This window comes from Gorilla gorilla, chromosome 6, assembly GCF_029281585.2.
Source record: "Gorilla gorilla gorilla isolate KB3781 chromosome 6, NHGRI_mGorGor1-v2.1_pri, whole genome shotgun sequence".
NCBI lineage: Eukaryota > Metazoa > Chordata > Mammalia > Primates > Hominidae > Gorilla > Gorilla gorilla.
The window spans coordinates 126,491,957-126,515,274 of record NC_073230.2 but is presented as its reverse complement, the minus strand read 5'-3'; the positions used below and the strand labels follow the sequence as shown (position 1 = coordinate 126,515,274).

Sequence of the window (23,318 nt, the reverse complement as noted above, 5' to 3'; positions counted from 1 at the left end):
TGTCATATATATATATGTGTGTATATATATATATATATATATATATATTCAATGATGTTTTTAACTTCGTATCTCCCAAAATTCCAAAATACTGATAAAACTATTTGCAGACATGTATTCTGCATAAAAAGCAAGCAAAAACATGAGCTAATAGCTTATTCTATACATATGAGTCCCAGTTATTACAAGAATAAGCTAAAACTCAGTACCATAGTGAGGCAATGATCAATAATAGAGACAAGGTGGTGTCAGGAATTGTCAGCAACAGCACTGCTTCAGCTCTGATGCAGACAACAGAAGGACTGAAACTCCCCACACACTGGTGAGATGCCATAAGCCAGCTTTCAGTCAAGGGCATCCAGTAATGCAAAATGCTATACTAATATTGCTTCACTAAAATAATTCAGGGAAGTTTCATAAGTGCAAGACACTTAATGTAGACTAGAACAACTACAAACAAAAATCTATTTCCTAAAGATATTCAGTTAAATTTCTATAATATACCTGTCAAGTGCTAGGCACTTGTTGACAGTCCTTGGAATATAAAAATAAAGAAGACATGATCCTTTTGCAGCCTAGATGATTATTAATAGGGGAGAGTGACAAAAGTCAACAACGTTATTACTTTATCAGTAAAGTAACAAAGTAACAGAAAATCTAGAAATATAAAATATACCCAAAATTTCAGACATAACAACTTGATAAATTTATCCTTCCAGACACACATATATGCATACATATGATTTTATGAAAAATGGATCATAATGTACATACATTTTGCAACTCGTACATAACATTTTGTAACTCTTTATTCACTTAAGAGTATATCATATACATCCGTCACAGTCATTCTTTAACAACCCTTTTATTGGCTGAATAACATGCCATTATAGAACTACACCAAAATTTATCTAATCAAACCCCGATTATTCAACATTTATGGGGCTCCCCCCACCCAATTTTTGGCTCCTGAAAGCAGTGTTATAATGAAGAGCTTTACATAAAATCTCTGCAAACATATTTGGGTAAGTTATAGAAGTAGAAGAATTATTAGGTTATCTTTTAAGCTTCTGATACAAATTACCAAATTGTATTGAGTGGGTAAGATTTAACTTAAAATGTTAATATTTTCAATTATTCAATCTTACATTTTAGCTAGATCTTTTGTCCAAAAAAAACTATAAAGTGTTCCATTCCTAATACTACTAAAAGGCAGCCTCCTAGATTGAGTTGGTAAACTCCGTTTCTCAGAAGTGTTTAAATATTCCCAAAGGACCACTGCCTTCCTCTAACTCTGCCTTCATAGCTGCTTTTCATAAGCTACAACTGCACTGTCAGCCAGTAATTATCTGCTCATCAATTTTTAATAAAACTGCCTGAAATTTAATTGCCAGTAAGTCTTGGAATTTGTAATTCCAAAGCTATTTTTGCACATCTATCATAGAATTGATCTTGAAGACATATGCAGAATTAATTTAAAAAATTCTATGAAACACAATTACTACCTTTTCATAAATAAACATCCTTGTTTAGATCATTGCTAACTTATTTAGTATCAGCCCCTCCTATGGTATAATTTTTTAATAGTGAACACTGCTAGTAATAATATACAAGATATAGAAGAAAAATAATAACATTTTAAGAAAGAAAATGTTTTTGTAAGAAAAAATGCACAATTCCAGCTATTTTGTTTTAAAAGCTGTTTCATATGTAGGAAAACAACTGGAGAGAGAAACAACCAAATTGTATTATTAGCATTGCGAACACCAATTTTTTTTTTTATTTTTGAGGCTATCACCTAGGCTAGGGTACAGTGGTGCAATCATGGCTCACTGCAGCCTCCACCTCTCAGGCTCAGGTGATCCTCCCACCTCAGCCTCCCAAGTAGCTGGGACTACAGGCACACACCACCACACCCAGCTATTTTCTTTTGTTTGTATTTTTTGTAGAGGTGGGGTTTGCCATGTTGCCCATGCTGGTCTCAAACTCCTGGACTCAAGCAATTCACCTGCCTCTGCCTCCAAAAGTGCTAGGATTACAAGTGTGAGCCACTGCACCCAGCCTGACACCAAATTTATTGAGTGGAAATTTTTTGTGGCATTTTGTTTCCCAAGTCTCATATTCAATTCTTCAAAATATGGTTCTCCTCATCTTAGATACTGATAAATAATTGCCTTTCAGGAGTCTTTCTTAATTTCTATTTTCATTAACATTTTTACCTACAGCAGCAGCACTGCTTCCCTCTTACTTACTTCCTTCTTTCCTTCCTTCCTCCTACTTCCTTTCTTCCTCATTTCCTTCTTTCTTCCTTCCTCTCTTTCTTTTTCTGTTTGTCTTAGATTATTCGGTATAATTCTAGAAAGTATTTTGAAAAGCTTCAAGAGACCACTAAACTTTTTCTCACATTTCTACAAAGTACCACAGCTAAAATGACAATCAAATGGGAACAAGGAACCATTTTATAGACTTCTGAAGCAAATACCTATTGCCCTTTAGCCCATTCTAATACTAGAAAGCTCTTTCTCATCTCTAATTTGATTCTTTCATGTCTTTAAAGTTATTTCCTCAATAGTTAAAAGAGAGCAAGTGTTTACCATTATCTACACAATGGGTTATGTTCTTGAAGGTCACTACAAAGTCTTCTCCTGACAATAAAGTTTTGGTCCTTTTGCTGTTTTTTCTTTCTAATCTACTATTTTTTCAGATGTATCTCCAAATATGCCAGGTTAAGTTGTTCTTAGGGTGGGATATGGAGAAGAGGTTGACCACTGAATAAATTAACATTCCTATGTATTTCCTCAAAAAACTATCCCACTAAATAATTTTTCCTTATAATATATCATAAGCAAATCTAAATCTATTCTGAAAATTCTAATGTTAACAAAAATGGGGACCTTTTGCTTATGTGGTTACTAAGGCAAAATGTAAGTCATGATTTTCCTGGACCAGCTCTGAAAAAATGTCTGTTCTGGTTAAGAATGGATAAAATGGATGATTTGTTTATTCAATAAAGTTATTGAATGCTCGCCATGTGCAAGATACAGTGTTGAACGTGGTGCAAAATATAAAGATGTGGAAGAAAAAGCCACTGAAAATAATATGAGGAAATAAAAAACTAGAGTAAATTATCAGTGGAACAATTTCTATTATACAAGACACTACACCCATACATTCTCCTAATGCTCATGTAAGAATTTCTCCAAAAATACCTTCCAGCACTACAAACTAGAAAAAAAAAGAGACATGGATACCAAATTAAGTTCTTAATAGTGAAGAACAAAAGAACTACCTTGCCTGCTCCAGTGGATCCAGCAACCGCCAACAACTGTCCTCTTTCTATCTTGAAATTAATATCTTTCAGGACAGGAGTACCAAGAAGTGAGAAATTACTGAAGAAGAGGCTGTCATCACCATTAGAAGTTTTTCTATTGTTATTGTTTTGTTTTGCTTTCTCAAATAATTCCCCAAATCCCTGTTAAAAAACACACACACACACACACACATCAAAAATAAAAGATGAGTTTGTCAGATATTTTCAATAGATGCTTGTTTTATGTACAATTAGTTTGAAAAGCACATGGCCCATGATCCATTACACTGTATACATTATTACTTTATAGTACATAATTATATAGCATACGGTTTCTAGAGGACATGATCTAAAACTAAGATATTTGCCCATTATCAAGTTAAAGATTTTTTAATTTCAGTAAAGACTGAATACATACATGTATACATACACATACACACACACACACACACACACACACACACCCTCTTCTCCTATAAGCGGGGTACATAAACACTATTATTTAATCTTCAGCATTAACATGAGATAGATTTTATAATCCTCCTCTTTCAAAGCTGTAGACTGTGACTCAGCAGTTAAATGACTAAAGTCACACAGCTTTAAAGTCACTACCCAAATCTGAATTCTACTCCATCACACTGGTAGCACCCTCCTCTGAGAAGCTCAAAGCATTTCTTTAAGTAATTATTGTTGAATATAAATATGAAGAGATTGCCAGATAATTCAAATGAATTCATTTCACAAAAGTAGCTACGAAGAAGTAATTCCCTTTTAAAAATTCCTCGCCTCACTATTGAACCTGTGGGAAGCTTTAGCATAGTGGTCTTCAAATCAAAGTAAACAGTCCTAAAGATTGATCAGGAGGAAGCAGATGCACCTTGTTTTAAGGGACTCTATTAACTCTTTCCTAAAATTAACCTGCCTGAGAACCTATCATTTCTCCTGACCTACTTCCCTCTCATGAGTCCTTCCCTCATTTTACACAGACAGCCTTCTCACTTACCATGCAAGGGAGTATAGTACTAGTCTTACTACGTTGCACTTTCTGGAGTAGGAAAACCTCTGGGACTCAAACAAACGGACCATGAGAGAATGACTTTTTCTTGAAAGAGGCTCCCATAAAAGCAAAGGCAGAAATACTGAAGGAGGCAGTATCTTATTTCACCCAGATTTCAAACCTAAGGCAATCTATGTGTCCTATCTATTCTTAGAGTCAAATTGCAGAAATAAGCAGGGGAATAAGGCATTTTAATTAACAAATTATTTAATTATTTTAATTTTAATAATTTAATAAATTAATTAATAATAGTTATTACTTATCTGTATCTTAAAGTCAGACTTTTCCTGACAGAAAGCAAGTTATATTTAGCTGATTGACTTGACAATAAGAACCAATTATATAAATTCATTTCTTTTCCATAAATTGAATGCACTGAAACTGCAGCTTCAGGGTTTTGAAGAAATCCATGTATAGCATACTTAAGCAGTATAAAATGCATAAGAAACTACATCATTTGCCACCACTTAAAACTATGTTGAAAAATTTATAAGTTAACTTAAAAGTGTGTCAGGGGTACATAGGTTTTCAAAATTCTTTTAAGGCATACATAAACAATCATGCTTGAAGACTACTGCTTTTAGTTTTTTATTATATGGGTAGCTAACAATGAAAGTATTTTAAAATGAGACAAAGGCATTTGTTATTCCCTTATTCATTTATTTATCTAATAAATATTTATTGAGTATAATCTCTGTATTAGAAACTACTTCAAACATCCTACATGGGGGAATGACAAACGAATTAATATTGCAATGTGCTTGGTGCTACAATTGAAATCACATCACGTCATATGGCAGTACATTCAAGAGAACAACCGACTCACCCTTGACCAAATAAATGACATACATGCTAGGCTATGAAGGATGTAAGTAGGATTTCACAGGACTAAGAAATGGTTATAGGTGTTCCAGGAAGATGGATCTGCATGCACAATGATTTAGGCACAAAGGAACAAAATATATCTCAGGAATGGTGTGAGTGGCTGGATCAGATGTATATGGCAAGGTGACAAAGGCTATTAACCTAAAAGTTGTGAGTATCATGCTTAGAAGTGGGACTTTTATCCAATAAGCACTTGTACCAGTGGAAGACTGTTGTTACTAATAACTTTTATTTCTGATTACAGAAGACACATTTCAAGAAATTTGGAAAACACAGAAAACCAGAAATAAGAAAAGAGAAATCACCTGTAGTTGTACCACTGAGAACTATGTTTAACATTTCAATGGATATCACTCCACACATTTATATTTATATTTATATTTAATAAATATGTATATTTACATATACTAAAAATCATATATACAGGTCAGCTGCAATGGCTCATGCCTGTAATCCCTGCACTTGGGGTGTCCGAGGCAGGAGGATTGTTTGAAAACAGGAGTTCAAGACCAGCCTGGGCAACGTAGTGAGACCCTGTCTCTACAAAAAAATTAAAAATTCGGTAGGTGGCCAGGCGTGGTGGCTCACACCTGTAATCCCAGCACTTTGGGAGGCCGAGGCGAGTGGATCACGAGGTCAGGAGTTCAAGACAAGCCTGGCCAAGATGGTGAAACCCCGTCTCTACTAAAAATACAAAAATTAGCTGGGCACAGTGGCAGGCACCTGTAATCCCAGCTACTCAGGAGGCTGATGCAGGAGAATCGCTTGAACCCGGGCAGCAGAGGTTCCAGTGAGCCAAGATCGCACCACTGCACTCCAGCCTGGGTGACAGAGTGAGACTCTGTCTCAAAAAATAAAATAAAATAAAATAAAATAAAATAAAATAAAATAAAATAAAATAAAATAAAATTAGCTAGGCATGGTGGTGTGTGTCTGTAGCCCTAGCTACTCAGTAGGCTAAGGCAGGAGGATCACTTGAGCCCAAGTTCAAGGTTACAGTGAGCTATGATTGTGCCACTGCACTCCAGCCCATGTGATAGAGCAAGATTCTATCTCTTAAAGAAAAAAAAAATCATATATGTGATTTAAAAAAAAAAAATAAGTGATGATATGCTGAGTGAGAAAGGGCTTTGGAGTCACAGAAGCCTAGCCTGATATTTTAGCTCTGCCCTAGCTAGTTGTGCTTGAGTTACTTAAACTGTCTAAGCCTCAGCTTCCTAATATGTTAATAGGAATGTTACTTACTCTCAGGTTTGGAGCAAGGGAGGAGTCGTATATAACTCACCAAGGACTTGCCTCTCAGGGATGCTATCAAAGGAGACAGAGAATACACTAAAATGAGTGCGTTTATGAAGCTTGGGAAGTGATGAACAAGAACCTTGAGGTACACGCAGGAAATTTGGAAACATATGTATGAAGTTCAAGGAAGAAACTGAAGCCAGAGATGCACATTTGAGAGTCATCAGCACATTGGTTATCACTTGAGCCTGAGAGAGGTCACCCATGGAGAACATAAAAAGCCAGAAGGAGGATGATATGGTTTGGCTATGTCCTCACCCAAATCTCATCTTGAATTGTAGCTCCCATAATTCCCACGTGTTGTGGGAGGGACCCAGTGGGAGATAACTGAATCATGGGGGAGGGTCTTGCCCATCCTATTCTCATGATAGTGAAGAAGTCTCACAAGACCTGGTGGTTTTCTAAAGGGAAGTTTCCCTGCACAAGTTCTATGCTCTTATCTGCCTCTATGTGAGACATGCCTTTCATCATCCACCATGATTGTGAGGCCTCCCCAGCCACATGGAACTGTGAGTCCCTCAAACCCCTTTCTTCTGTAAATTGCCCATTCTTGGGTATGTCTTTATCAGCAACGTGAAAACAGACTAACACAGAGGCCTAGGTGGGGACCCACTGACCCATAATCACTTTAGTGGCAAGCACGGCAGACTTAGAAGTCATGGTCTGAGGCCAAAATAATCTGGAAAGAACGGTTCACTGAAGCTAAATTAAATGATAAATTCCACAAGAGTATAACAGTTTTAATAGATTGGTGATAGCAAAATCTATGTTGTAGTGGGGAGAAGTCCACAAAAAGTGAAGAAGTGAAAACAGCCTTGACAGCAAAGGGAAGAAGAGTGATAAGGTTTTGGGCATGAGGTTGCATGAGCAAAAGTCAGGAAAGAAATTGTTTAACTTGAAAATATTTAAACATGAGAAGGAGTCAGTTGACAAAAGATGTTGAAGCTTCTGGAGGAAGAATAATTGCTGGCCCCCTGTTCTGAGAAGATGAAGCAAAATAGAATAGTTCAGACAAGGGTAAGAGGAAGTATACATCTTTCTCTTAGACACAAAAGAAGAAAAAGATAATTCCAAAGGTGAAGAGAGAAGTTGGAAACATTCAAATATGACGGTGGCCTCTATTTTCTCTATGTATTGTGGGAGACAAGGCTATCTACTGGAGGGTGAACAGATCCTGAGAAAAGATGGGAATTTTGTGAATGTGATAAAAATCTGGAATAGCCTTTAGGGAAATGGTAAAGGAAATTAAAGACAAATGTAAGGATTTCCCAAGAAGGATTATAGACCCATATAAGATTTAAACAATAAATGTATAAAACTTACAGTTTGACTAGAGTCAACAGATAGCACTATTGTTTCCCAGATAGCACTTCCTTCTCCAAAACTGATAAAGTAAGTGTTCTGTAGGAAAAAGAAAAATCACCAAAAGGAAAAGGGAATTGAGAGTGCAGCTGAGAGAATGAAATTATTGTTCTTCGAATAAGCAGAGGTTAAATCAGGAGGAGTTCAAAAGGAAGAATTAAAGAGACTAGAAATCCTGATGAAATGGAAAGGCAGTAAATGTAGAATTGAAAGACTCAAACAGTTGGAAGATTAGGAAATTCCAAGCTGAGAAAGAGATTTCAGAGTGCAACATTTCCAAAGTGAGGTAAGTCCAGGTGCTAACAAAACTCAGGATATGACTAACAGAGAAAGCTTCTGAAGAAGTCACTACAAAATATAAGTTCTAAGTACAGTATTGGAAGACTCGTTTATATGGATGTTGAAGTCTCAAACAGGAAGTTTAATAAGCATCACTATCATAAGTAAATGCCATCAACGGGTGCCCAGAGTTTAGGTGACAAAGACTGGAGGAGGAGGATGCCACCAGATGGAAGACAACAGTTTAGTGAAAGGGCTCTAGCCTATGACATTTGGGACTAAAATCCATTTTCAGTCCTTGCCAGTTGTGTGAGCTGAGCCAAGTCCCTAAACTTTTTGAAGCCTCCATTTTATTATTGGTGAAATGAAAATATTAATTTTATTTAGGTCATAGAAATGCTGTGAGAATTAAGTGGGACAAAACATATAAAGTGCTTATCCTAGTGCCTGGCACATAGTAAGGGCTCAAGCATGCTACCTATTTGATTAGATGGAGTGAGACAGGAATTGAGGGTTTTTGCACCAGAGTAGGAAAATAATGACCTGAAAGTAGTAGAAAATGTCAAACTGCATATTTTTCCTTCATGCCTACAAAGACACTTGAAATTCCTAAAATCAAAGTAAAATAAATCTGATCCACAAACTTTTCTACAAAACAATTTTGCTAGGCAGATGGGAATTACTATATCTTTAAAAAATGAAGTAAAATGAAGCGCTGGTGCTCAAGTTACTTATATCAATGAATCCAAAGTATGACATTAAGAAAGATTTAGACCTAGGACATTGGTTTTATACCTCCTGTCTTTACACAACCCATGTAAGTGAGAAGAAACTAAAACTTCAACAGGTGTGCTCAATAATCAAATATTGCACTTCAGAGACTAAAAATCATTGATAATATTTTTTATGTGGAGCAGTATGATAGAATTTGTAACAGTGGATGAAAATAGGTTTAAAATGGTAGAAAACAATACACTGGTATATCTCTCCCGCATCCTTTTATTGGCTGGTATATATAAAGCACTTTAGACTGGAACTTGCAATCAGAGAAGCTAATGTTTATTGAGGAACCACTGTGTGCATGGTACTCTGATGAATGTTTTACCTAAATTCTCTCCTTCAGTCTTCACAACAAACTTGCAAGGTAAATATTAATATTCTCCATTTTACACATGGAGAGCCAGAGGGCCCACAAAGTTAAGTAACTTGACTTAGATTACACAGAAAGTAAATGGCAGAGCCAGGATTCAAACCCAGCTCCAAAACTTATGATCTCTGTATTATTTCCTGATCTGTTATGTGAAACAAATTGTATGACTTAAAAATAAAAAAAGCTTTTATATTGCATTTAATATTCCTCCACTTCTTTTTATTTTTATTTTATTTTTTTTTCTTTTTCAGACAGAGTCTCGTCTTGTTGCCCAGGCTGGAGTGCAGTGGCGTGATCTCGGCTCACTGCAACCTCCGCCTCCCAGGTTCAAGTGATTCTCCTGCCTCAGCCTCCCAAGCAGCTGGGACTACAGCATCTGCCACCATGCCCAGTTAATTTTTTGTATTTTTAGTAGAGACCGGGTTTTACCATGTTGGCCAGGCTGGTCTTGAACTCCTGACCTCAGGTGATCCACCCGCCTTGGTCTCCCAAAGTGCTGGGATTACAAGCTTGAGCACCTGGCCATTCCTCTACTTCTTAATCTAGAAAATAAGTGAGTGATCCTCCTTCCAGTTCTACCAGTTATATCATCATGCTAATTTTATTCGCCATTAGGATGAAATCCATATTCACAAAGAAGAAAACAGTTAGGTGTTTAGAGCAAACAATTTTTTAAAAATTCTGACCTCCTCCCAGAAGGCTGTTACATTCTCCATCACTACTTCTGTAGTCATTAAGTTATATTCCAATGTCTTATATTCTTGCTTTTGTAAGAAATCCTATTTATAAAAGAGAGCAAAAACAGATTATAGAATCAGAATAGCATTAATGCATTATTACATCTACTTTACACTCTCATTGTGCTACATCTTATATATGAATTTTAATAATGAAATAGTAATTATTTCTTAATAAAATAATTTTATTAGTGTTCTAAAGTTAATTTGCCAAGCACTAGGATTCATCATATTTGAAATATACTCTCTAAACATGATATTTTATAAAACTTTTTATACATTAGATTTAACATACAACTGATTCTTCCTTGTACTATTACATGCTAACCTTAGTGATGAATTTACAAAGCAACCCTGAATTACCCACTAATGTGCCTTAATCCAACATTGGACGGAGAAAAAATGAATGTCTTCATCTTAATAGCACGCTCCTTATTAAGGGCCTCATTAGCATCACTTCTGTGGGTTAAGGAAGCATGTGAAGGTATATAACTAGTTTTAAGGCATCAAACTGTGATTCTAAAAGAAGGGCTCTATTAGAGATTCCAAATCAGTTTCCCTAGGGAAGTTAGGAGCATAAGGAAGAATTAAGTCCACGCATCCTGAAGTCTTGGCCATAAGAAATAATGAAAAAGCCTGGTCTTTGCCTTGCTTCTTCATTTTCTTCTCTGCTCCTCTCTACCTCTCTTTTGGTTTCTCTCATTTTCTCCCAGTTTGGTTTTCTAGATCTGTTTCTCCGTCTCTATGCTCCCATTCAGTGACTCTCCCCAGATCTGTTTCTTCTTCTTTCTTTCTCTCTCTCTATTTCTCTCTCAATGGGTTAACAGAAGACAAGATGATTCCCAGAGCTACTTACTATGATTCAGAGCTAGATTCACCACTTTGTCTAAATCACAGATCTCAAACTCACTTAGTCTCAGGACCAAATAGGTGATATAATTAAGGAATGGGACTGAGAAGAGAGCATGATGAACGGGAGAGGGCAGGTGCTCTGTGAGCAGGGAGCTGTCACAGCTTGTGGAAAAGGAGGACGCAGTTGACTAGTTATTCCAATTCTTCAAAAGAGGCTGCACACATGAGTGTGTGTGTGTTTATGTGTGTGTGTGTGAGAGACATCTCCCAATTTTTAATTGCTGGCAACCAATACAAAATTTTTAAATGAAAGGTTAAATAAGACAGGTCTAGGAGCCAAAATTAGTCCTATGGGGCAACATTTGCAACCTCTGGCCTAGATTAAATAATGCCAGAAGTACCTAAGAGTGGCTCACCCTTCTCTCTCATTTTTATTTCTGTCACAGTGACTTATTTTCTGGGTTAAATATTTAAATAAGCAGCAAAAAAGCATAATAAGTATTTATTTGCTTCTTAATCATATACAAGTTTATCCAATTAGCTTTGTATAAATTGAGTCTTATCACCTGAAAACTTTAGAATTTCTCAAAGCTGCTAGCTACATCAGTATTATTGGGATTTTAAGGTAATTTGGCATAAAATGCCACTCTCATCCATCATACTGTCCAGAGAAATGCTAGGAAAAGTTTAAAGTGAACATTGCTAGTATTAGCTGGCAACTTTTATAACTTCCTAGTGAAGGAAATTTCTTTTTCTATCTTTTCGCACATTTTTGCAAAGTTCATTAGAACTGATCTATTGACTGATTATTTAAATCATAGTATATAATGCAGCATTATGGTACATTACCTGTATTTTGTTTATTGCTCCAAGAGAATCATACCATGTTTGTACAGCCCAGGGAAATTGCCGAGTGACCGCCATGCGCAGAACAATGCAGAATGAGATGGTGGTGAATATTTTCCGGAGGATGATTCCTTTGATTAGTGCATAGGGAAGCACAGATAAAAACACCACAAAGAACCCTGAGAAGAAGAAGGCTGAGCTATTGAAGTATCTCACATAGGCTGCCTTCCGAGTCAGTTTCAGTTCTGTTCTATGAAAAACAATAACAATAAAATTCAGGATGTTATTTTATTTTTCAAATATCAGGGATCTTGGAATGTAAGATCTGAGCATGGTCTCTAGAGTCTTTCTGCCTATATTTTTAACCTGGCTCCACATTGTATGACCTGTGTGACCTTGGGCGTGTTATTTAATCTCTCTGGGCCTCAGTTACCTTATATGAAAAGATAACAATGAAAGTACCAGTGTTTTGCACATAATACTTGTAAATATTATTTTTAAATTATAATTAATAATTTGTTATTAACATTATTATGACATTATTTTAAACCTTTACTTCATTATTAACTTGTAAGATTAGTTAGACTAATCATTTTTTGCTTGTTGGTTGGTTGGTGTTTTAAGTAATTAAGTATGGAAATGAGAACAACGTTGCAAGATTTATAAAGGAAAAAGACAATTCTGTGATTGTCTAATGGATTCTTAACACTTTGGAAATTCTAACTTGGCTTTGAGGAACATTGAAAATAACATATAAGCTACAGAGAAGTGGTTCTTAAAGCCTTAGCATGTGTAAAAATCACCTGAGATGTTTTTTAAAAATACAGTCTCAAGCCTGCCTCTTAGAGATACTGACTGAATGAGTCTCAGTAGGTTTCCAGGATTTGCGTTTGAAACAAACAAAAAAAAAACTCAAGTGGTTCTTTTAATTCAAATTGCAGGTGGGTTTTGAAAAATTATGAGAGTAGATACTACATCCTCTCTGTCTCATTTCAATATAATTATTTGTAATCACACTACACTATACGTTCAATCTTCTAGTCTGAAATGCAAGTGGAAATTATTTTTTTAATACATATGTGAGGCTTCAGTGCTCCAGCAGACAGAAAACAGGGAGTGCACAGGACAACACTGCCTTCAATTTGGTCCCAGTCTTCCCGAAGCCATACAAACTGGAGTCACTTGTGATCCTCTCCACCCAGCTCTTGCCCAAGGAAAGGTCAACCAGGATACAGAGAGAGGGCTCTGGTGAAAGGGGGCAACAGCTGTGCCATGGCATAGTGCATGTGGGTACCTGGCATTTGGGCATTAGTTCTTCTTCCTTGTATAATTCAGAAAAGCTATTCTCATTCTCAAGTGCAGAACTAAGAGGGAATCCTTTTTTCCATTTTTAGCCTGAAAAGTAAAATGTAATCTGAGCACATTGATGAAGAAAATGGAGTTTAATGTGCCCAACCCGGATTGCAATTCCGTCTATTTAGGTCTAATGTTTACCGATTTCAGTAACTTGAAACTGAAGACAGATTATGATTTTGGCATCCCACCTGGCTTTGAATCCTGGTTCTGCCAGTTACAGCTATGCCATCTTAAGCAAGTCACTCTTCCCTCTAACTTTACAGAATCTACCTCTATAGAAGGAAAACATGTCATCTCCTTTGTGGAGTTGTTGCCAAGATTAAATAGCACAGTAGAGGTTTATATTTGAATTTACAATGTGTGTCTTTTCTCCTCAACAAGAAAAGGAATAACATGGACTAGGCTGGTATTTATAAAATGATAGAAAACACTTTTTATAAAAATGTTAAATTTGTTGAACTGTTGTTGAAATATATTAACTAGAGCTGAGAAAAATGGGAAGAATAGGTACTATAAGAAAAAAAATGGATCCAAGAACATTTGTAAGAATCACCCAGAAAGTAGATTCTCCATAATATAATTGCTAACATTTTATGAGTCATAAAAATATTATATCAGTTTGTTATTTTTAAAATTGAAAGTGACTTTATTGCTAAAGAGCAATAAAAGAGTGGATTTTCAGAGAGTTTTGCACAGCATTTTGACCAGTACAACAGTGGCCCAGGCTGAAGTAATCACTCCTTTGATGTGAATTCTGCCAATCTCTTCCAGAACATTATATTTGCTCTCTTGAGTAGGAGCAACTCTTGCTGTCCCATATTTATGTCAACACTTCTAGCCTTTTCGAGTGACAATTTCATGCCATATTATACAGGTTACAACCAAACATTCGCTATATATCAAAGAGAAATTCCAAGTAAGGGGGATAGATTTCATCTTTTGAGGAAGAGGGAACAATAACAACAAAAAACAAAGTAAAATCAGCACCAAGAATGACCCAGCCATGAGTTTATCATGAGTTTGAGAAAACCAGACCCTCTGATATCCTTGTCATCACCCTTGCTATATATGTGTTTGCAGGCAGAGGAGTAATGCAGAGAGCAAGTGTGGTGGAGCACTCACTTGTTAATGAGAAAAACCACATCTACCAATTGAACAATTCCCCCAAGAACTTGTTTTCTGGAAAGAAAATGCAATTCCTTTCCTGGATTTATCTTGAAAGGCATAACAAAAACAGGTGAGCAATAATGTTTGGGAAATAAATACTCTTTTACTCTTTCTATTTACATGGCAAAGGACTTAATATTTCAGCATTTCTTTTGTTGTTACAATCACACACCTGCAGCTCAGTTACCATTGTATACTGGACTCAGCAGCCTTAATTCCTCATAACCCATACTGACACCATCCAAAAGGGTACTTCTCTTTTTAGTATATTTTTCCCTGTGAAATTCCCACGTGCTGAAATTATTTGTTCCTTGAACAGTGTTATCAACTTTCACTGAGTCTCCTAGAACCTTTTTTGATTGGAGTTTGTAGAACATGGAGCTCAACTGAAGAAAAATGGTCTCATTGCTACAGAAATGCTGTAGTTTATATTTTGCCCAAATTTATCTCAGTAATCATATCTCAGTCTGTGCTGTACTTTCTTTGTTGGATATAATCTTTACTAATCAGTGAAAGGTTATATGAGGTGAAAGAACACTAGAGATAGGTGCCAAGTACTGATTCTATCTCAGGAGGTAGCTTTCATTACTTGAACGGACTTCACTTCAAGTGGAGGATTTATAGGAACCCAATCTGTGAATATTACCCTATGTCATTCCCGAGTTAAGGAAGAGCAAACATATTCTAACCAAATACAATTTTTTTCATGTTTAATATACCATAACACATAAATTAAGATATAATAATAGAGAATCATTTATTTGGTTCAGAATTGTATACTCTCCCAGTTCCATGTGAGTTACCAATCAGCCTTTAGTATCTTGATAATTGTTTTAACGAAATAAATGTATTGAGCAGCAGTGAACATATGTAGGAAATTCTTTAATAACGTATCAGTGTAATATACTTGCAGCACAAAATAACACCCTGGACCAACTACATAAAACTACAGCCCATGAAAGTGAATTTATGCAACTAATGCATGAATATTGACAGAACTTAAATGCAATCATTTGATTGTCAGAAACATCAAATATGAGGTGGAAGTCTACCATGATAAACATATTTTTAAAAAATTAAGGACAGAATTACTAACAATATTGAAATTATTGGAACAACTTACTGTCTTAGGTTTTCAATCATTTTTTCCATTGCTTCTTCCCAGCAGTATGCCTTAACAGATTGGATATTTTCAATCATTTCTGAGGTAATCACAAGTCTTTCATTGATCTTCCCAGCTCTCTGATCTCTGTAAATCAATCAATCAATCAATCAATCTAATAGTAAAAACAAGTCAAATTATCTATTAAGAACTGCTCAAGGTTTTAAGTCATATTTCTTTTATTAAACAGATGGGCATTTATTTTATTATCAAATAGATGGTAACAAAAATAATAACTACTGTTCGGTAAATGCCTCCTATGTGCCAGACGCTGTACAGACTCATTCCACGTGCTATCTCTATCCCTTATGACAGCCTATAAGCGGTGGGTATCTCTATTTTAGAGATGAAAAAAGCAAAGACTCAGTGAGGTGAAGTGGCTTGACTAAGGTCACATAACCAGTAAGCATGCAAACAAGGTGCTATTTGACTACAAAACTTAGATACTTTCTGTCATACTCTAGCTGACAAACTCAAGCCCTTTATCGTAAGCAGTGACTTGTGTAAGTCATTCATTCACTCATATTAGTTATTCTGTAACACAAAGTAACTAAGGCTCTGGTGTGATGATCCATAAACCAGAGTAGTAAAAGCTAATAAACTCTACACAAAAATTAGGTATTCCCTTTAATTCACATAAATGTTTTATCCTTTTTTACCTGTTTTATAATCTACAAAAATGAACTGAATCAACATATTTATAAAGAAATTCTGGAGACTGACAAGCAAAAAATGTACCATTGATACAGAAAGTAATATTTACACCATCTTAAAAAGTCTTTTTTAGGCTGGGCGCGGTAGCTCATGCCTGTAATATCAGTACTTTGGGAGGCCGAGGTGGGCGGATCACCTGAGGTCAGGCATTCGAGACCAGCCTAGGCAACCTGGTGAAACCCTGTCTCTACCAAAATACAAAAATTAGCTGGGTGTGGTGGCATGCGCCTCTAATCCCAGCTACTCCGGAGGCTGAGGCAGGAGAATTGCTTGAGCCTGGGAGGCAGAAGTTGCAGTGCAGTGAGCCGAGATCGTGCCACTGCACTCCAGCCTGGGTGACAGATCTAGACTCTGTCTCAAAAAAAAAAAAAAAAAATTTAATGACACTGAAGATCACTGTTCTATGCATAGAGCAGTCCTGGTTTTACTAAAGTGGGCTTTTTGAAAACATAATTTTTAAAACTTTCAAGCTATGAAAATAGGTTGCTACCTGTACTTCATCATCATTCTCCCTAGCCCAGCCTGAAAAAGGGCAAGGACTATCAGGAAACCAAGTCCACAGAAGGCAGATGCCTGTAACAACTCCCAGATTAGCCCCATGAGGAGTGCCACTTGCAAAGGAGCGATCCACACGAAATGTGCCAATGCAAGTCCCTGGAAAATAAAAGCACAGCAAAAACAGGTGTCATTGTATCTTCCACCCCTAGAAACTAACAATCATATATGAAAGAAAGCAAGTAAAAGGAGCTTATATGATCAAACACTTCGTGGTTCTGAGCACACTAAAATCTAGGTAATCATTACATGGAGCACATAGCAATGTGCTTAAACATTCTACACATAGAATCGGTTTTCCCAAAAAACAAATTTCAAGTCAGTGTATTTTTAAGCATATTTTTATTCAGTGGAATTGAGATTGGACATCTTAAGTATCATGTCCAGTTTTTAAGTAACTTACTTCTTTTTGCATAAAGCAAGAACCACAGCATAGAACATGAGAGAACAAAGAACTATCTCCAGGGACTTAATCCACACAACCACAACTCTGTCATTTGACAGAGACATTTAGAATAAATATTTGCTCAATTCAACAGTAATTAATTTTGTACCAGCTGTGGGTCCAATGCTGTTTTAAGTAATGGATATGCAAAGATAAATAAAACACATTATCTGTCCCAAGGACCTTGAATTTATTTTTCACATAAGACAACCCAGAACAAGAATTGCTCAGGTATCATATCCAGCCAAAGTACATAACAGATTTAAAGTTTTAAAAAGAAGCACGGTCTGATAAGAATTAAGTTTTGAAAAATCTTATTAACAACAGGCTAAGGTGCCTTTGAGTTGGGTGGTTCTATCAGACCCCAGAATGGTGCTCTGCTATACAATTGACCTTTCTTAGTTTCCAGAATAGGGAAGCTAGAGCTGAGCAAGACTTAACCACTAATTACTATTATCTGACCCAGGAAAACTCAACCTTTCCAGTTGTATAATTTATAACAATAGTGTCTAAAAGATTAAATCAATAGGTACATACTTCATCAAATTTGTTCAGGTTGTTGGAAAGGAGACTAACAAGTTGTCCAATACTTATTTTATCTAGAACACGGCTTGACAGCTTTAAAGTCTAAAAGAAAAATGGAAAGTTAGATAATTTCAACAAACAAAATACAAACATATTATAAGTAAAATTATAATATGACTGAGTAATTCAGTTATTATGCATTCATTATTAAGTAAAGGTAATGAAAATTATATTCTATTCATCTAGCTTACTATCTTCTCAGGTTCATAAATGTTTCTTTCAACAGTCAATATTATACTGGCATGCTTCTAGTTGTTTTATTTCCCAGCATCTAGACAGAAATAATTATTTTTTCTCCTCACAATGAGAATGACATTATACTTAAATACCCATTTATATTGTGCGGGAGTTTTTTGTTTTGTTTTAAAAGATAGAGCCAAAGGCAGTGAAATTTGAAATTAAGCCTTGGCCTTGAATTTTTCATGTAGTCCTATACTAACTCTTTTGAATAAAATTACTTTTAAAGTCAATAAAAGTATATGATGAATAACTGAATAATTAATAGTTTTGTAAAAAAGTTTATTAATACAAAATTCTTAAATTTTACAAAGAAAAATGCAACCTTCTCTGATATGCCAACTGTGTAGATTCCACATTCCAAATGATATCTAACAATGTCTTCACTTATGTAAAATGTTCAGATTGAAATAAAACATTTGTTGACTTATCACATGTTTTGCTGGTACTTGTGAACTGATGAGATTGTAGCTGAGGTGATAACCGTGGACTCCGTTTTGTTTTGTTTTGTTTTACTTCTGCCTTCATAAAAGGCTTTTTTGAACAATAAAGTATGGTTATCAAGGTTTTACAACACAATTGACCTTGCAGGTATATCTTAGAAGTGTTATGGGTTATTTGCTAGAGGCAGATTTCAGATCTATGCTCTTAAAAGCCAAGTATTTAACATATAACGTTTTTACATTGATAAAAGAAAAGAGAGAAGAAGGGTAAAGCAATATCCAAATAAGTCCATCAAAAACAGCTTTTTATAATGACTTTGCAGATCCAAGTTAGTAACACATGGTAGTGAATCAGGATGATGCAAGCACATGCCTTTGAAACAACCTTGAATTGTGGTTGTAAGGTAGCTAAATGTTAATTAGAATTCACCTAAATGATGCCTCGGCAACTTGGTCTCTTGTCTGGACAATACATGCAGAAAAGCAGAGTAGGTTCTTATGGGTTCAATGCACGTGCTGTTCCAAAAACTTTAAATTTGTAGGGCTCATAGGATGATAAAAATCCAACCCAAAATAAGGCAGTGGATACTACTACTTATGACAACCAGTTAAGGTGAAAACTTTTGTTGTTTGGGTTATCATTAACAATCATATATTATACTCTTCTTGCTGAACATAAAGATATGTGGCATTTTACTATAAGATGATATTTTGTCAATTACTTTTATGTAGGCTGTGTGAGTCATCTTAACAGGAAACCATGGATTCCAAAAAAATGATAACATGATTAGGAGAAAAAAAAAAACTACAACAGAGGCAGTTTACAGAAGATACTCAATAATTATCAGTTTAAGTCAATTAAATTATCAAGGATAATTAAGAGCATTAATTATTCCTGCCATTTATTTAATAGGCATATTAAATTAATTTCAGCATTTATCCCTTACTTGTACCAGCTCACTACCTAATTTATGACATTAAAACATGTACGATACAGAATATATGTGCCATGGGGCCTGTGCAAGGAAGTATTACCTTCTTATAAATCAAACTAAACATAGCTATTCTCATCTGCATTCCAATGTGATGAAGGCCAAAAATGGCTGGGTGTAGGAGCAGTGTCCTCACAATAAAGAGAAGGCATAAGCCTATGCCTAGATAAATCGCGATAGAGCGTTCCTCCTTGTTGTCCGGGTCATAGGAAGCTATGATTCTTCCCAGTAAGAGAGGCTGTACTGCTTTGGTGACTTCCTGCAAAAGGGGAAAAACAGAGAAATTAAATTTCATTTATTTCTCATAAAATACCCTGAGAATTTCAACACAAGACTTTTCATCTTTAGAGGAGACTTAAAATGAGTTTATATAGAGGGTCATACCATATGTGAAACTCTTAGCACTATTTTCACTACCTTGGTACTTTGAAATAAGATTTGGGATTTGTTATAGCAAAAGTCAGTGGGAGGCAAGTTTACATATGAGGTATTTTAAGTTAAATAGTGAATAGTGGCCATAAAATAAAAAGTATAGTTTCTGAAATGGTTTGTTAATTAGTAACATCTACACAGCACTTAACAGTTTCTAAAGCATTTCCCTTTTTTATTTTTCATAACAACTTTCAGTATCAGAGTAGGCTTTTTTTTTGTTTACTATAGAGACTTTCTTTGCTACAGAGTAGGCATTATTATTTTCACATGGCAGATGAAGAAACTGAGGCCAAACAGACCAAGTGACCTGATGTAATTTCAAACTAGAACTTTCAAAAGTGTTTTGTGCAATGGCATTATTTTCAGAATGAACTTAGCTTCTCAAGGCAACTACATAAAGCAGAGCTGGCAATGGGAGGGAGGAGCACACCAGCACTAGTGGTATTTAAAATCAGCCACTTCCAATGCTAGTCTCTTCTCAGTCAGCAATAGGAATGGACTTTGGGGAAGGAGTTTTGCCAGCAGCCTCAACCTCAGGCCAGATTCCAATGACTCCTGGACTCCTCAAAGGCCCGTGAGTCAATGAGAGAGAGTGGAAGTTATGTTTTCCCAAATATACCTCATCAGAGTCCTCAATCGACTACTAAACCAAATTGTCCATCAAATTTATTACCACTTCTCCTGAATATACAGGAATAGATCTGAATCCAGGGATTTTGAACTTAGGAGGTCTAATTCTTACCCATCTTGTTAAATTGACTTCAAAAGGGAAGGACACATAATTCCTCATTTTGTTTTATAATGATTTAGTAAAATAGGGATCAGAGGGTAACCCTGAAAGGAAATGATGCTATGATAATTGGTTCCATTTAAAATATATATTTCCAAGAAAGACTGCAGCCTACCCCTGGTATTGCCAAGCATTATTCTGCCTCATCCCTTAATTTGAGGGGTTTTTGTCCATTTTCTACAATGTATTTTCTAAACCTCAAGTATCCAATACCTCCAGCGCCATCATTCTCAATAGATGACCATGCTTTCTACATCAATGTCATCCCCACAAGAAACCCTAACCCATATAGAGCTGTCATTGATTGAGTAGCTTTGTGTAGCTGCTCATTCTGTGCTTTATATACAATGTTTTATTTTGAATTAACTATGTCAACCAAGGCTCTGAATGCAAGAAAACATTCAAACTTTTAAAAAGTTTCCAAACTAATCACAAACCTGGAATATTATAGTTCTCTCATCTCACATAGCCACATTTTAAATGTGAGTTTGAATGACAGCAGACAGGCAGGTGCTAAAAAGAAAATTGCCAACCTCCTACCCAAATATTACATGTTAACTGTTTGCTATATCTACTGAAATATTTTTGAAAAGTAAGTACACAAATGACTGCATAGTGTATATTATTTTATGTATGTTTTGTACTTCTATTACATATAAGTTCATCTTTAGAATATATATCAAAGAAGAATGGTTTTTGAGGCTTTTAAACTTTATATAAATAACATCCTACTGTGCTTTTTACAACTTTTTAAAAACTTAACACTGTGTTTTTCACATGTATCCCTATCGATACTTGTATAACCAACTCATTTATTCTAAGCGCTGCCTAACATGCCAGCCACCCTGTGAATAAATCGGGATATTTGCCCATTGCCATGCATTGGAGCAGTTGCGTTGTTTTTCACTCCTAAGCTACTGCAGTCAGTGAAAGTGCTGCCCTGGATGTTTTTTACAAAGTTCCATATGTATTTGCCAACCTTTCTCTAGATTCGAGGATTTTTTTTTCAAAATAACTTTTTTAAATTAGGAAAATGTACAATTAAGGTAAATCTTGGATTTAAAATTATAAATATATCTGCATTACAAACATAATTGCTCATGGTATGCTTACAATGGCAACATTTAATCCTTAAAATTATTTTAGATCAATATTTTACCCCAGAATTGTTCTATATTATGTTGTTTTTCATAGACAAATGTCAATACCATCAATTTACTTTGATTTGGTTTTTTTTTTTTTTCATGACTAGTGGGTTTGCACTTGGCCAAAATGCTCTCTTGAGTTGCAGTCAACGCCACTGGATTTACATGTGCTATCTATGTTAGAAGTATCACATGTGGTCATGAAGCAGAGAGCAAGGGGCATTATTTACCATGCATACCAGATAAAGCATCATTTCTTGTTCACTGTAAGACAATAACGGGAAAGGTATGACCTGTGAACACTGCTTATAAAGTCAATTCTTTATATCATGATTAGCATAAACACATTTCTCCCCTTTCAGAACTCATTTATCTGCTAATATATATCTATACAGACATACGATAAATACACAAAGACTGGATAGACTATCTCAAAGAATATAGAACTACTGATAAACAATACATTGCAAAGCAAGTATGCAAATATTTTAAAAAGTAACTTGTGTCTATAGGATGCTAAAAAGAAGCTTCTGAGAAAAAAAGAGAAATATTTTAGCAACCAAGCTAAATTTGAGCACAGAATTTTTCAAGTTAGAAGTGTAAAGACTTGTATAAGATTTTTTTCCTTTGAGTAATGTGAAATAAAATCTCTTCCACTGGATTTCTCCATTATATTTTCCAGATCACAATAGACTTTTCCCTACCACAATAGACTTACTTGTTGAATTTTTATTCAGTTGTAATTTACAACAAAACACAATTAAAATGTGTATTAATTTGAGTGGAATGCCTTTTTTAAAAATTCAGAGACAGGGGCCGGGCGCGGTGGCTCACGCCTGTAATCCCAGCACTTTGGGAGGCCGAGGCAGGCGGATCACGAGGTCAGGAGATCGAGACCATCCTGGCTAACACGGTGAAACCCCGTCTCTACTAAAAATACAAAAAATTTAGCCGGCGTGGAGGCGGGTGCCTGTAGTCCTAGCTACTCGGGAGGCTGAGGCAGGAGAATGGCGTGAACCCAGGAGGCGGAGCTTGCAGTGAGTGGAGATCGCGCCACTGCACTTCAGCCTGGGCGACAGAGCAAGACTCCGTCTCAAAAAAAAAAAAACCAAAAAACAAAACAAAACAAAAATTCAGAGACAGTCTTGCTTTGTTGCTCGGGCTGGAGTGCAAGGGCTATTCATAGGTACCATCACAACACACTACAGCCTCAAATCCATAGATCAACAGATCCTCCTGCTTTAGCCTCTCAAGTAGCTGGGATTACAGGCTCATGCCACCATACCTGGTTTGTAATACCTATTTTACATGTCATTACTGAGTTTGTTGTCATCTTTCCTCAACCAAAGAGGACATAGTCATCCTTTGAACAACAGTAGCTATTTCACAAAGAATTGGTAGCATTACTCTGGAAGGGCATGTTTACAAACTAAAATGCAGTTTATTTTCGGTATGAAAAATTCTAATAATAAGATCATCTGCAAACAGCAAACCAACATAAACCTCACCACCACATGG

The 23,318-nt window shown here is 35.8% G+C and overlaps 1 protein-coding gene across 1 annotated transcript in view; it reads right to left on the bottom strand.

The window, feature by feature from the left end:
• CFTR (CF transmembrane conductance regulator) overlaps window positions 1–23,318 on the bottom strand; it is a 184,252-nt gene that overhangs the window by 116,348 nt on the left and 44,586 nt on the right. The window contains exons 6-12 of the mRNA XM_063708070.1: window positions 19,477–19,692; window positions 17,714–17,803; window positions 16,667–16,830; window positions 15,424–15,549; window positions 11,781–12,027; window positions 10,029–10,121; window positions 3,290–3,472 (exon numbers count right to left, since the gene is read on the bottom strand). Of these exons, the coding sequence (XP_063564140.1) occupies window positions 3,290–3,472; window positions 10,029–10,121; window positions 11,781–12,027; window positions 15,424–15,549; window positions 16,667–16,830; window positions 17,714–17,803; window positions 19,477–19,692 (1,119 nt within the window). The remainder of the gene's footprint in view (window positions 1–3,289; window positions 3,473–10,028; window positions 10,122–11,780; window positions 12,028–15,423; window positions 15,550–16,666; window positions 16,831–17,713; window positions 17,804–19,476; window positions 19,693–23,318) is intronic.